Source organism: Notechis scutatus, chromosome 2 (assembly GCF_049901735.1).
Source record: "Notechis scutatus isolate UNSWTSFEM ecotype Mainland chromosome 2, rNotScu1.2, whole genome shotgun sequence".
In the NCBI taxonomy this organism is placed as follows: domain Eukaryota; kingdom Metazoa; phylum Chordata; class Lepidosauria; order Squamata; family Elapidae; genus Notechis; species Notechis scutatus.
Window position 1 is genome coordinate 249,706,070 of NC_142010.1, and position 16,394 is coordinate 249,722,463.

Consider the following 16,394-nt stretch of genomic DNA (forward strand, 5'->3'; position numbering starts at 1 on the left):
GAATGATAAAGTGAGATCTGCTGATAGCATATTTATTCATTTGACATATTTATCATAGAAACATGCTTTTAACTAGACCATTTCCCTAGACTACAGTTTCTTAAAAGTGTGGTCCTAGGACTCTCTTACAGATCCATGAATTCAGAATTATTTGCCAGACTATGTTGAAAAATAATACAGTATTAAAATCCCCTCAAACAATTGGGCTGCCAAAAGTTAGAGACCATTGCCTTTAAGACTTGCGTATTTTTTAAAATACTCCCTAAACCTATCCAGCCACACATATAGTTACAGCCATTTATTTAGTGACCATCTGAAGTTACAACAACACTGAATAAAGGGACTTACAACTGATCTTCCTATTTATATCCATTGCATGATCCCTGTGGTCACATGATCCAAATTTGGTTACTTGGCAACCAGCATGTATTTATGACGGAGTATCTCAGAATCATATGAACTCACTTTGCAACTTTTCCAGCTGGCTTCCAACAAAGTAAATGAAGGGAGCTAGATTTGCTTAATGACCATGTGATTCATTTACCTACCAGGATGGTACACTTAATCATGGTTAAGAAGTTCATAAAATTGAAAATGAATCACTTAAGAACAGTCTCTTTTAGCATCGGATGCTCCTGTCCCAATTGTGGTTTAAGTAGAGGACTACCTATATGGAACAATTAGGCCCTTGCAACCCTGAATATTAACTGTGCCCCCCCCCCTTGCTGGAAGGATGCTCATTGCAGATTAAGAACAATTGTTTTCAGAATTCAGTATAAATTAATAGACCCAACTTCCTGACAGCTCTTCAACCTCAAAAACTGACTATCTGCACAAGGAATACTGTATAGGTTTCTATTGCACTTTATTCCCCTCCAACCTATTTAATGTGGTTTGCAAGAATGTCATTTATATAAGCAATCATTTAATACATTAACCCAGCCATTTTTAATAAACCATGTTTCAGCAAGCTATGACTTAATACAATGTGTGAAACCAGTGTTAGCTTGATATATATCATGCATCCGCAAGACATCCACAAGTCTTAGTGGACAACCAACTAAATATGAGCCAGCAGTGTGCAGCAGCAGCCAAAAAAGCTAATGCAATCCTAAATTGCATTAACAGAGAGATACAAGTGGGGTGAAGTGAGGTACTAATATCACTCTATAAAGCCTGAGTAAGACCACACACCTCGAATACTGCATCCAGTTTTGGTCACCACACTTTAAAAAAAGATGTTGAGACTCTAGAAAAAATACAGAGAAGAGCAACCAGGATGATTAGGGGACTGGAGACAAACCTAATGAAGAACAGGAACTGGCCATGGCTAGTCTAGTGAAGAGAAGAACACATGATAGCAGTCTCCAATATATGAGGGGCTGCTACAGAGAGGAAGGGGTCAAGCCATTTTCTAAAGCGCCTGTAGGCCAGACGAGGAATAATGGATGGAAACCGAACTAGCAGAGATTTAACCTGGAAATAAGGAGAAATTTTCTGACAGCGAGAACTACATTTCCCAAGTGGCTTCACGCATCCAACGCTACGACCTAGCATAAGTAACCCGGCAGACGAACTACATTTCCCGCCGGTCTTTTCTCGCCCGTCCCAAGCAGCGCATGCGCTGCGACGAGGCCTGGCTCTTTCACAACGCCGTTGGAACCGTGTCGGTGGATGGTGCGAACGGGTACCGGCGAGGCGACTTAGCGATCGGGCGCGACGGCCAAAGACCGTGACCGATAGACCGAGACAGTTTTCAACCCCGCCGCCATTTCGGTCAGCCCGGCTCCATGATTCCCATATGCCCGGTAGTCTCTTTTACCTATGGTGAGTAATGGCTTTCGGGCAAGCCCCGCGGGGGGGAGGCGAAAGCCGGTGGGGGGTGCGTCTCTTCAGGAATTGTTTCTGACCGAGGCTCTTTTCTCTCCCGTCCTGCACGCCATGTCGTCGCTTGCAGTGCCCAGCCGGCTGGGGGAAGATGCCAAAATGGCCACCGGCAACTACTTCGGATTCACCCACACCGGGGCCGCTGCTCAATATAGGTGATAAAGGCGCTTCGGTCTGTGGCGGGAGGCCTGGGAGGGGAAGGCGGCTGACCCCGCTCCAGCCTCGTGTGGGGCGGCTGTTGACGCCGGGCACGCGGAGGGCCGCGCGGAAGGCGCAGGCGCCCGAGAGGGGCAGGCGGCCTCCATCGCGCGCGGCCGCTCGTCCTCGCCGGCATGTTTCGGAGCCGTCCTGACCCCCCCCCCAAAACTCAGGATTTGGGAACCGTTACCCGTCCCCGCTGTCATTCAGCCGTCCCTCACCGGGGGCCGCGAGCAGGGAATGCAGGACAGCCAAGGGATGCTGTGGGGAGACTTCGTCGCTCAATCGCACCCACGTCCCTGTAGCCCTTGAGCCGCTTAAATGGCGACGGGTTTCCGACCCGAAGTTCTCCCGAAGTGCGTTTCTTCTGTGCCTTAGATGGCTTTCCCGATTTATGTATGACCCTTTAATTCTAGCAAGTGAATGGCAAACAATCTTAAAAATAAAAACAAATGCCCACCACGAATACAAAATTTGAAATGTAGAGTCCTTGGAGCTACCACCCTCAGGCCATCAAGCAGTAAAACAGTTGAGGGACTTTCCAAGGAGAAACCATCACTGGGGGGAGCTACTTTAAATAAATGGAAGCAGATCCCACTTGTAGTTCTGAAGATGTTATTTAGCTGGGTAATGAAACATCTCCATGAAAACAACCAAGCTCCGAGAGCACTAAACACAATTCAATCCTGAGCTATGTATCTTTTTGCTCTTAACATGAACATCTACTGTATAAAATCACTTTCTCATACAGTTCCAGGAAGAATGCAATACAAAACCAAAGTTCTGTACTTTTGAAAGATAGTCCATCCATGCCTATGCTGAAATAACTTTCAGCAAGTTAACTGATTTCAGCCCCCCCAATGGAAAAAAAATGGTCTTAAAATTTATAACATTTTTGGAGACACTTTGGAAAAGCAGTTTTTCATTTGAAGTAGAGTGGGACTGGAATATCCCACATGGAATTTGTCTTCCATGTACATGAAATATATATGCAGGATAGAAATGTTTATGTAAATACATTCATCATTTGTACACTTCGGCAAATATTCAGTTAAAGAAAACATGTTCTATTTGTATATTTGTAAATGTCTCCATACTTGAAGTCTTAAATCACAAAAGGGGGACTTTTAGCAATGGGCCTTGTTCCATCTTTATGAACACTAGGGAAGTTGATGAATGCAGCATTTATCAATTTCTGCTACTACTCATTTCTCCTTTTGATACTGGCATTGTAAAATGATGGTAACAAATATTTCATTTCATTTATTCAAATTTATATAGCTGCCTGTCTCATTAAAGGTGACTGGGTGAGACAAAACAATCATATTGTACCTATATTATTTTCCTCTAGAACCTGTGGTGATTGCAGGATAATTTATTTTCCTGTTATATTTATAATAATGGCAATGTTTTACAATACAAATGGTATTTCCAAATTCACAGTGTTTCATGCTCAAAACATTTGGTATGGTCTAATGCTAATATCAGACCAGCCCATTTCAAGCTTCAGTCATTTTGAATTTGAACTATTTTGCATACATTTCACAAAAACTCAAAGGTAGATTGGGATAAGAAGTATCAACTGGCTCATATGATTTTTTCTGAAAGTTGTAGCTATATTTTGATGTCCATATCTAAAGACATGAATATCTTTATAAAGATTAAGATTTCATACCTTGAACCTCTGATTTAAATCTCATCTAAACAGAGAAAGGTGAAATAGGGAAGCAAAGCAGAAAATACAAAATAAGAAAAAAAAACTTAATTCAGTGGCATTTAAAGAGCAAATAAACTAACCAAAATGTGTTAAAATAACACATTAATATGCATAAGCAAACATTTGGCATAATTATATAATTTCATTAGTTATTTTAGAAAAAATCTCTTCATTGAGATTATCTGAATTCTTATGGGCAATTTGTAAGGTGAAGTCTGAAACTGACTTCTAGAGACCCAAGAAATTACTTATAGTAAATTATATTTTAAAATCTGATGTCCACAGTGAAAGAAAAGTTACAATATCTAAATCTTGAACATGCAGTAGTGGTCAGTCTCTCTCCTGTGCTTAAGAAATAGGGCATTTTGTTAGAAAAAAATTCTGGACCATGTAGTTTTAGTCAGATGAAAGTATCATGATTTTAAGTTGTAGTTGGTAAATACAATGATAGCATTAGTAATTTCACCTTAGTTCATTCCGTTTTCTTCATGTACATTTGAAAAAAAAATTAAATTTGAATTTGGGGTAAATTAAAGGAAATTGCCTTGTAAGTTTTTTTTAACTGAATGTTTACAAATTTACTTCTGTTTTATGGATTTTAGAAGTATAACACTTTTACTTCTAATATAAGGTATTAGAAGTGAAAGTTTTAAATAATATTTAATAGTTCACCCTGGGAATATTTACAGTAAACACATATTTTTTAAATTTACTTTTATATTTTTATTCCACATGTTTTACTCCAGGCTGTATTAAAAGTGCATGTTTTAGCTAAAAATAATCTGAGAGTCTGAAAACAGCTTTTCTTCACATAGAGGATAGTTGATTATGCAATAAGATAATCCTTTACTAATTAATAAATATGAATCACTAGTAATTTCTTCTGGTTGCTTCCTCTAATTACCAACAATTAAAATAACTAGGAAATCATAATTTGGTTAAAATAAACAAAACATGTTACATTATTAGTTTTATAACTGTTTTCTTGGTATATTACTCACTTAACAAATTGGGATTTATTCTTGGGTTATGATTCTTGGCTTGCGAAGTGACAAATTAGAAATTTCTCTTTGGAGGTAAAGCTACTTGATAATTACCACTTTGGCTTAGCTGCTCCTAGTGGCAGAAGGAGCAAATTGCAACTATTGAGCATAATTATGGCATATTATTGAATTCAAACTGACCAAAACTAGATCCTGGATTTTTGTTTGTTTTCCTCTTTGCTTTGAAATTTTGCTTTTCATAGATTTTTGAAAGGCTTTGGAAGAGAGGACAAAAAAGTTCTGTGTTGAATAGAACAACAGAACAGAACAGAATAGAATAGAATAGAAGTGTGATTGGACACACAAGGAATTTGTCTTGGTGCAAATATGCTCTCGGTATACATAAAAGAAAAGATACATTCATCAAGAATCATAAGGTACAACACTTAATAATAGTCATAGGGTACAATAAGCAATCAAATCATACTGGGAAACAGTCAATATAGATCGTAAGGATAAAAGCGAGGAACATTAAGGAACATTCTGCACACATCTTTGAATTCCGGCATTAAAATTAGAATGCTGCTTTTGTATTTCTGAAAAATAATATGGAAAACTTTCAGTATACTTCCTTTGATCTGGTTTCTCTCACAGAAAAGGAAGAAATTTCTTTGGAATTCTGTAGAAATTAGAGACTTACATCTTCGAGTACATGAATATTCTGTTCCATGTATAAGAATCCAGTGGATATTTTTTTCATTCATATTAAAAACAGAATTTTCAGATTGGCAAAACTTCCCAATGCACGTGTCATTTATTAGTGTACAAACCCAAAATTCTTTTTCCAGTTCCATAGTTACTAGAAAATTGCTATTAATAGATTCTCCTTGTCATGTAATGATATGCTGACAGTTTAATCAACTCACTACAGATAGTTCTTTACTTACCAGTCATTTAATGATCGTTCAAATTTATAATGTAATATCAAACCACGTAACATAAAACATTGACCCTTCTCCCCATTGTGGTCATGTGATCATGATCTGGGTGTTTGGCAACCTCTTTGCACTTGCAACCAGTTGCCAAGCACCCCACAATCTTGTGATCATCATTTCAGTCTTCTCTGCTAGCTTCCTCAGAAAGCCAGTGGGGAAGCTGGCATAAAAGGTTGCAAGTGGCTGCTGCCTGCTGAAGAATTTCCCCTCCCCTCCATGCATGTATGGAAAGAAACCTGTGTGCTGGGCTGGAGAAACCAAACTTGCACCTTTGCAATTCTGCATTATTTGTCCTACCCAGTGGGCGAGTGCTCTTCCACATACAGCAGGGAAGAGAATTCCTCGGAAAAGGTTGTAGAAACAGATATAGGCCCCATGGATCAGAGCCCTGTCTCTGCATCCCCTCAAAGGAGTTCTTCTCTGCACGAGGAGGCAAGTGGAACTCCTTCAAATGGCTGAAGAAATGAAGCTTAGATCCTGAAGATTTGAGCTTCATTTTTGCAGCCTGCTTTAGGGGGGGGGGGAGGCAGAAAGAAATGCAGGCAGCTCTTGTTTCGTCGCTTAACAGCTGTAACTAGAATTGTGTCCACTTGAGTGAAGCTGTTATGCAGGCATCTCGCTTAACAACTGCATTGTCAAAGACAGATTCTGTTCCAATTGTCATAAGTCAAGGACAACCTGTAAATATTCTGAATTTTGTACTCAGTAGAAAACAATTATTGATTTTGATTGAGGGTTTTTTGTTTCTCAGGTAGTTTCTAATTTGAATTCCTCAGAATTACTTAGAAACCCTAGATCACAGTTCTTCATGCAATTATACCAGAGTAAGAATTTCATTCAGTAGCTCACAGTAAAGCCTTCTTAGGGTAATATAAAATGGCTGCTGGAGGGAAAGAGTTTGAAAGTTTGGCAGAACCCTTTCTGGGAAGAAAAATGTTTAAGAGCCTAGTTACTCCCACACAGAACATTTTGCATTATCTAACAATTCGTTCTTTTGTTTTGTCTTATGCTGAAGGAAAAAGGGAAGGTTCAAGGTCAGGTGATCCCACAATTGGCTTGTTTGTTTGCTTTTACATTCTTGCAGCATGGTGATACAGTGCATTAGCCATTGAAACAAAAAGCTCTCATTCCATCTCTGCTCCCCGTAGGTGGATGGGAAAGATAATTAAGCAGATTTTCAAAGACTAAGAAATATGTTTTTAAAAAATTGCCTGTTTGGTAGATAGATTTATTGTTGCTTTAAATTTGTTACTGCTCTTGTTACTACATTATATATAGTACTTTATTTTTCATACAAGAACTCAAAATGCAAAATGTATTAGGACTGAAATAATGCAGGAAGTTATTTTAATTATTGCTGTATTCTTCCTGAATTGTGTGTAAGTAACTAAATTGTTGCTTTGCTGGGTTCATTGTTACGAATTGTATTTCTACAGGTAGCTAAGAATGAAAAAAGCATACTTTGTTTCTACTATTTGTGGTTTTTCTGAGTAGAATCAAATTTCTTGCAAACAGTATCAGTTTTCTCCTGGATTATGGTGATTTAAGAGTAGTTTGGTAATTTTTTTATAGATTAGTTTACAAGTCTAAGTTTAAATACAGATAGTTTTTGCTAATTGGGACCAGAAGATGTAACTGTGAGAATGTAAGGGGTGGGGGACATAGATGCTGAGGAGAGTACTGATCAAATAAAAGGGAGAAGAGTCTGCAATTGAATAATTGGTAGAGAAAGAAACTTAGGATGTACCTTAACTAAATAGGTAAAAAGAAATGGCAGCAGATTTGTACTTTCAAATCTTACAAGATTCTGTTAATGTAGCCTTTTTGCAGGGCTGTCAAACTCTTGGCCCAGAGGCCAGATGCGTCTTGTGCTGGTCACGTCCATGTCCGGTTTAGCAAAGGGGGAAAGTCCCAATATATCACGTGATGCCATTGTGACGATGTGAGTTTGACACCCCTGCCTTATGGTAAAGTAGACTTAGCTTATTTTGTCATGTTTCCCGCCTGGTCTACTTGGGAGACTGACAGAAACTCCATCGTTAGGTGACACATCATAATTTTAAAAACCACATGACAATGCTGCTTAGCAGTAGCAGTTTTGGCACTCCTCCTTACTGTTGTTAAGCAAGGACATTGCATGACCGCAACCTGCGGCTTCCTGCTGGATTCTCCATTCTCCATTGATTTCGCTTGTTGGAAGCCAATAAGGAAGGTCACAAAGTATAAATTAATAAACATGTTTGCCTTTTTAGGAATAAACATTTTATTTCTTACAATTGTATTCCATGAGATGGTATACATATTTCTAACTGCTAATAGCAATGTAAGGCATATTCTGTGTAGCAGTCTACAAATAATTTGGCCCCATGCTATGCCTTAAAGTAACTACCAGTAACTAGAATTGAACCTAGAGACATATTTGTAGCCACCATAGGACACAGAACTTTCAGGAACACTTGTGAATCTGTTAATCAAATGCTGTAGTTACCTTGCATATCTTAACTTAAAAGACAGAATATATATGTATATATATATATACATACATACATACAGTTTGTAGGCTGCCCAACAGCTCTCATACTTTAATACCAGGGTACAGAAGCAGGGTTGTTTAGAATAGATAGTCTAATAAATTTAATAAAATGAATCATTAAATAAAAACATTACTTACACATACATAGCCCATGGCCAATATATCCCTTGGTAGAAAATCAGGAAGATAAAGTGTAAGTGAAATGGCGAAGTCTAAATAGTAGCATAGTGGTAATAAAGACTTAAGAGTTTTAAGGATTTCAAAGTGAAAGATCTTGCAAATTCGATCACTGGCTCTGCATGATGTTGCAGAAGCAAGGGGAACAGATTTGCTAAAACAAAAATGGTAACAGAACCATGCCTGCCTTAGAGAAAAAAAACATTACTAAGGCTACTCATTCTGTGCTATAACAAAACTTATTTTTATTAAATAAAACACTGCAAATATTCTCTTACTGAATTTATTTTGGTATTATACATCATGTTATGCTTAAATACTGTAAAAGGAATATAAAGATATTCTGTGAATCTGTATTAGGAGATTCAGCATAATGACTTACTATATTCTGATACGTGGTCAGGATCTTTGTACACATTTTTATTACTTTTTTATAATGTGATGTAGATTGAGATTAAAAGGTTAAATGAATTTATATTGTATAGTTGCAAATCTGCTAGTCGGAGTTGCAAAATTTGTTGAGGAAAATAAATATTTTATTCTTGGAACTGAATAGTTAATTCTTAGTTGTATTATTAAATCCAAAACCACCAAGTTCTATACAAAAATTAAGAGCAGATTCCTATGTGCAGGATTATTTATTGTTCATTAATTATTAAATGTAGAAGGCTGTATGATTCTCAAATCGCCTGATGGTTCACAGTTAAAATGAATTAATTGCAACACTGTATGAATTTGATGCTTATCTGAAACATTTCAGCTGAATGAATCTGTGAGGTTTGTCCATTGTATCTCATTCAGTCCTTTTGGAAAGCTGCATTTTTCAATCTAAAAAAAGAAAGTATGAATTTGATGTTAATGTACAGGTGTATAATATGAATTTATTATATGTGATTGCTTTTTAGAAGCTAAATACTTGTAATAAAATGTAATTTATGTGAGTTCCACCTGATAAATTGAACCTTTAGAATTTCCGCCTCTCAAATTCAATTCTCTGAAGCTAATTTTAAAAGATAACTAGGAATCAGTTCCTTTTGTAGATAGACTTGCACTAATAGATGCTCGTGATATCACTTAATATGTACTTTGTTAGGTACAGTAGATCCATAATACTGAATTTTTAATTTAGTTTATCCGTTCTCAGATTTACTTAGACTTTAACAATTTAAGAGCATATTTGCTGGGTATTAGGTTTCATTACTACATAATGATATTTCTTGGCCTCTTCCTATTACAGCCAACAGCCGGCTTCGGGTGTAGCTTATTCCCATCCAACTACAGTTGCAAGCTACACTGTTCATCAGGCTCCTGTAGCTGCCCACACAGTTACTGCAGCCTATGCTCCAGCAGCAGCAACAGTTGCAGTAGCCAGGCCTGCTCCAGTGGCTGTTGCAGCTGCTGCAACAGCTGCAGCCTATGGAGGATACCCTACAGCTCATACAGCAACTGATTATGGTTACACACAGAGACAGCAGGAAGCTCCTCCACCACCTCCACCAGTCACCACACAGAATTACCAGGTAAATATATATGGATAAAGTATCATTCACTAATGATGCAGTTCAGTTTTTTGTTTAACCATGATTTATTGAATAACCAAGAATTTACTTGTGTTGGCTTTTATGCTGGTACCTGTTTGGGGCAGTATTTGGCTTCAGATTTAGTGACCAGGCTTCAGATTTAGTAGCCTAGACAACAGATTTCCTGATGTTTTACCAGCAACTGTGGCTGCAATCTTTACAAGTAAGATGGTCTATTATACGAACCATAGGCTACTGAAGTAGGAACTGATTGGACTCCTATCTTTATAGCCAGGTGTCCTGACTTCTGATTGATCTTTAACCAAGATGATTTCTGATGAGGACTGGTGTCTTCTATAGAAATGTCAGGAAATCTGTTCTCTAGTCCACAGTCACTAAACTCTGAAGTCCAACACTGCCTAACCAAGAATTGTATTTGTACTATATATTAAACTATAGTGCTGTATTTTATAATTTCAGTGGGTAAATTCATAAAATGTACAAAGCCCAAACAAAATATATCATGGCTTAGTGTAATATATACATCAAAACAGTTTTTCCTTATTAAAAATGGGCAATTGGATAAGTATGGAATAAAATGAAAAGCTCTGTTTTTTTCTTTGAATGTATAACGTTAAAGAACTTCTCAAAATTAAACCATGGAAAATTTAATACAAGGAACAAATTACACATTGCTGAATCCAATATAATTTGAGTCAGTTCTCAGCCTCATATCTTTTTTAATTTAATGGTTAAATATGTAATATAGATTTACCTGGGAATTTGCATATCGTACATTTCTAAATAAGTAACTAAAAAACATAAACCTCAGAATATCTTTTTTGAGCATATAAACTTTATAGCAGAGAAAAGTTGTATTATATATCGATACAAATTTTGTATGTCGCTTATTCTCACTATTGTTAAGATTTTTAAACGTTTTGTATAGATTTGTCCTAGTATTCCCCTTATTTTTGTTCAATATTAAAGTTCTAGCTGTTGCAACTTCGTGTATTAAGAAAAAATATAATTTGGGGGAAATGACTTTTTACAGAGTAAACATAATTCTCGAAAAGTTTGATTATGTCCTTCAAAACTTTAACCAATTATTTCAATTTGTAGCTTAAAATATTGAAAGATTGGTATTAAGCAGTCTTAATGGGAATTAATGTTGAAGTGAAGTATATCATTACCAGATCTTGAACTCAGTCTTATATTTACCTTGTCTAATATTTTCAGGAAATGTATGCTTTCTCAAAAGTTCTGAACCTTTACTGCATAATCAGCATTGATTATGCAGTAAACATTGATTAAAATAATAAAAATGATTCAGTAGTAATCCATGGCTTAAATCCTAGGATAATTAATGTAATTTAAATTTTATACAAGGACATCTTATCCTTCTCTCTGGATAATCCTTAAATTATTTAAAAAGCAATGGTTTACTTGTGTTTTTAAAGCATAAAATTGGGTTGGAAAATAGTTGAAAGAAGAAAAGTAACCAAATTTAGTCTTGGATTCGAAGTTCATTCCAAAAGGGAAAACCTCCTGTTTTAGGAAGTTTTAGGAGAGTTTCACAAACCTTAGAAGTATTTTTTTAGGAAGCACATGAGCCTGTAAAGATTCCCTCATGTAAATTCCATTATGGCAGTTAATTTTCTTTACAACTGAAATCCACATACAGGGTCTTCATTTTTCCCCTGTATATTTCTTCAGGACTCCTATTCTTATGTTAGATCTACTGCTCCAGCTGTAGCTTATGACAGCAAGCAATATTATCAGCAGCCAACTGCGACTGCAGTGGCAGCTGCTGCCCAACCACAGCCTTCTGTGGCTGAATCATATTATCAAACAGGTGAGTTTCAAATCCTTTTGTTTTTATCTTATAATTTTAAAAAGTCTAAACATTCTAAAAACCAAATAATAGTTTATTGCAGGGATTTGGGACTGTGTCTAATTCCTTTCTTAACCTCTTTGGGCATAAGTCTGGGATTAGGACACCTGTGAAGCCTTTGTCATTTTTAAAAATATTACATTGTTGGCTTTTCTGGATAGTTATGCTTGGTTTTGTTATATTTTAGCTATATTTTAATTATATATTTGATATTTTGTAAGCACTTAGAGTTTTTGGGAATTGGGTAGCCTTAACAAATGTGACAAATAGCAATGGCACAGACTTCACAGTGCTTTACAGCCTTCCCTAAGCAGTTTACAGAGTCAGCATATTGTCCCCAACAATCTGGGTCGTTGTTTTACCAACCTTGGAAGGCCGAGTCAATCTTGAACTGCTGAGAATCAAACTGCTGGCAGTCAACAGAATTAGCCTGCAATACTTTATTCTAACCACTGCGCCATCATGTCTATAATAATAGAAGTTTTAGTGGTTCAGTTATTCATTGATTTCATCACCTTGTATAGCCATATAACTCATGATGACTCTGAGCCATGTACAAACAAAAACAATCATTAAAAGTGCATGTCAAAGGAGCAATACAAATTAGCAGGATGCTAATCGGTATGCTATCCTCCTCCTTTAGAAATGAGCTTACTTAACTTTCTCCTAGTGCCCAAGTGAGCAGCCAGATTTTAAGAATCTTACAAAAGGCCAGTAGGGTCAGCATCATCTAAATCTCAGGGGTAAGCCTCTTCCACTGGGTGGGAACTGTGAAGGAGTAAGGACACTTCCTGGGTCCCATCAGATGACATTGCTTGGTAGAAGTGACCAAGAGGACATCAGCACTGTTGTATCTGGTCATTTCACTTTCCCTAGTGCTGAAAGGTGTGTTGTTGCTGAAATGGCAACAGTCACATTAGAGTTATGTTAGTATTTTAAAAAATCTAAAGATTCTCAGAACCAAAGTAATAATTTATGCCTTCCTCGAGAGAAAGAGCAGTTCGAATGCACAGTCCTAGACCACTTTTTACTACTTTAAAATTTCCATAAATTAAGTTTGTAACTTCCTTAGGCAGAGCGCATATCCCGGAAAGTGGTAAGCATTCACATGTTCATGTTTTCAGGAGGAATAGTTAGGAGTCTCTTAATTGACACTTGAGTGAATTTAAGATATATTATGACCAAAGTAGTTCATTCAGTCTTTTTCAGCAGATCAGTTCATTAGTGTAGTGCTGTGCTGATAATTTTCAGAGGATTCAAGTTTATTAATAAAACTAATATGTCATCCTAACCTTAAGTCAGTATAATCAAATTATATGCTTTGCTAAACAAAAAATGTTACTGCAAATAGGTTAACTATTAAGTAAGATATATTAAAAAGTACTAGTTACAAACTTTATATTGTTTCTTGGATATTTTGGGATCTGATTGACAAGTACAGTACAATAAAATCTTCAGCCATGCAAACTTTTAAACCACAGGACATCAGCCTTTTCTGCAGTTGTGCCTGTGCTACTTTGTAGCAGGGAATTTCTTTTTCTGAAAGGTGTGCTCTTAAATTAAAATGTTATAAAATATATATTAATTGGAACTTAAAGATAGGGTAGGATTTGTACTCTTATTGTTATGTTAATAAAATAAGATAAAAAAGGAAATTGCTTTTTAATATTACAGCTTGGATAATTCTTAATTTTAATGTGTAATTTTTTTCCTGCTCTTACCTAGCTCCAAAGGCTGGTTACAGCCAAGGAGCTACTCAGTACACTCAAGCCCAGCAAACTCGACAGGTAACAGCCATAAAACCAGCCACTCCGAGTCCAGCTACTACTACGTTCTCTATATATCCAGTATCTTCCACTGTGCAACCTGTTGCTGCTGCAGCGACTGTGGTTCCCTCATATACCCAAAGTGCCACGTATAGTACAACAGCAGTTACATATTCCGGTGAGTAACGCTTAAACAGGACAGAAATGATTTGTCAGGTGTATATAATGGAGACGTCAGAGCTATAAAAATATAGCATTGACATACAATAGAACCTCTGGTCACGACCATAATTCATTTCATAACTTTGGTCGTGACTTGAACTTAATTTTGGAAATTTGGCACTTACAAAAAAAAAATGGTGCAGAAGGGGAAATTGCCTGTGGAAAAAAAAAATGTGAATTTTTTGGTTGGAACCCAATTTGGTCATGGTCATAGTGTTTGTGACCAGAGGTTCTACTATTTCTGACTTTTGTAAAAAACCTAGATTTTACATTCAAATTACATTGGAATATTTATATTAAGCAGCTTAATCCTGTGCATAGTTATTAAAAAGTGAGTTGGATTGTGGCAGGGCTACTTTTGAGATAATTATGGGATTGCAACTTTTAGATTAGTTTTGGCCCTGATATGACTTGGTAAAAACAAGCCAATTTCAGATTGCCTTACCAAATATGGCATGTCTATCTGTTAAAAGTTATACTGGTACACATAATGATGTGAAAATTCCTGAATGAAACAGTGCTGGAAACAGGATAATAGGAGGTCAATATATAAGGATGGAACAGACAAATTGTAATCTTTAATCCTTCAGAATTACCCCTTCCCATCCTATCTCAAGAGTAACAGTAAATTGTCTAGTTGTATAGAGTTCAACTCAGTTTTCTCAGAAATGTCTGCAGAATTCCAAGAAATAAAGTCTATATTTGGAAGATGTTCAGATTGAGAGCAGCAACTGATGCTCTGGATGCTATTATGTTGTAGATGTTATTGATTTTGTATTATAGTGCAAGTCACTCCTCTCTGCCCTGTTGTAAAGTAGCTTGCCTATATGCAGTATCAGTTATTCCCCTTGTCTTAGTTGTTATGAGTGACCCAAGGTCATTGAGAGTCAGGTGGCTTACAAATTTGATAAATAAATTACCGATCTTTTTGTACTATATTCATGTTGAAACACTCTTTTAAAGATGAAACCTATCTTAACAAATGCTATGTTAATTCTGAAACCCTCCTTAAAAGATGAATTGTGGGTTGTATCCCTCACAAATGTGACCTGAATTTTCTGTTGTTTAAAGGTACATCTTACTCGGGTTATGAAGCTGCAGTGTATTCAGCTGCATCATCTTACTATCAACAGCAGCAGCAGCAGCAAAAACAAGTAGCGGCGGCGGCAGCGGCTGCCGCTGCAACAGCTGCCTGGACAGGGACCACCTTTACTAAAAAGGCACCATTCCAAAATAAACAACTGAAACCAAAACAGCCTCCTAAACCACCACAGATCCACTATTGTGATGTTTGTAAGATCAGCTGTGCTGGACCACAGGTATCAGTAACTTTTTTTTCACTGAACTTTAAATGAAACTATATATTGGAAGTATTCAAGGAGGTTAAAGAAGTTAGAGTCTTCAGGGCTCTTTCAGTTGCAATAAATTACAAATTTTCTCTTTAGTACAAATAGTAATTGTATTCAAGGCGTTTCTCACATAATCTGAACAACTTCATCAAGCTTGCTTCATCTACACCATGAGACTTGTTGATATGCAGAACAAAATGCACACTATTCTGGAATGCTTTTGTTTAAGCAGAATCTGCTATTAAAACTTAGATTAAGCTCTGATTTCATTGCATGACAAAGTACTGCAGGTTTATAGTTTTGATTGGTTTCCAGACTCCTTTAACCACTGTATCTTGTTCAAAGCAGCTTCTCTGGTTTATATTTCAGAACTAAAGGAAGCAAGAGAAGATAAATAAACTGGCCAAAGTTGTGTTCTTTATAGCAGATGTCAGATGTATCTAATTTCTTGCTAGAACAGTGTCCTTGGATATTGCAACTAGGACTTAACTTTTATAAAAAACCGAAACATGCACTCAGCTTGTAATCACAGGCTTGTTTAAACAGAAGAATCTGCTTAAAGAGGCATTGAAGCACATTTAATTGAAACTGAAATTAAAGGAAAGGGCTTATCAGTAATGCATAGGAAACTTGAGCATAAATGGTCATACATATCTTGCATCAAGATTTCCATTTTCTCTTTTTGCTGCTAGAGATCAAGAATACAAACTTCCACATACAGCATGTGCTCCAAATTATCTACATGCCACCTTCAAACAAATATTAAGATTTCTATCAATTGTCTTTATAATTGCCTTATATAATTGCCTTGTCTTTATAATTGCCCAGAACAACAAAAATGTTATGATACACACCAGGGTTTTATGGAAATCTTATACTCCATTATAGAATGCCATCAAAGATAGCACTTAACTTTTGGCCCATTTCACATCTCATTGGATGCATATTTATGCTTGGTTGACCTATCTCTACTGATAAGCTTTCCCTCCCCAGAAAAGGAGAGCCACCTGAACCTGCCTTCAGACTTTACAATATCTTGTGTTCCTAATCAACAGATAGAAAAATAATTTCATATCATTTGGCAAAGGTGTAATTTTGGACAGAGATTTTCTTTCCATAAACCTGAAGTCAGTCTATATTCAGTGATACTAAT

At 36.6% G+C, this 16,394-nt stretch overlaps 1 protein-coding gene and 1 non-coding gene across 5 annotated transcripts in view; both read left to right on the forward strand.

Annotated features, from left to right (window-relative positions):
• The first annotated feature begins 1,569 nt into the window (after nucleotides 1-1,569).
• Nucleotides 1,570-16,394, forward strand: part of ZFR (zinc finger RNA binding protein) — a 44,297-nt gene continuing 29,472 nt past the window's right edge. For all 4 annotated transcript variants that reach the window (XR_015748264.1, XR_015748265.1, XM_087958539.1 and 1 more), the window contains exons 1-6: nucleotides 1,570-1,827; nucleotides 1,958-2,042; nucleotides 9,728-10,010; nucleotides 11,727-11,865; nucleotides 13,630-13,848; nucleotides 14,964-15,211. Coding sequence is in view for 2 of the 4 variants with exons in the window: in XM_087958539.1 (XP_087814665.1) it covers nucleotides 1,791-1,827; nucleotides 1,958-2,042; nucleotides 9,728-10,010; nucleotides 11,727-11,865; nucleotides 13,630-13,848; nucleotides 14,964-15,211 (1,011 nt within the window). In the remaining 2 variants the exon portion in view is untranslated. The remainder of the gene's footprint in view (nucleotides 1,828-1,957; nucleotides 2,043-9,727; nucleotides 10,011-11,726; nucleotides 11,866-13,629; nucleotides 13,849-14,963; nucleotides 15,212-16,394) is intronic.
• Nucleotides 8,588-8,728, forward strand: LOC113411435 (small nucleolar RNA SNORA66). The gene has a single exon (XR_003370785.2). It is a non-coding gene; the product is annotated as a small nucleolar RNA SNORA66 (small nucleolar RNA).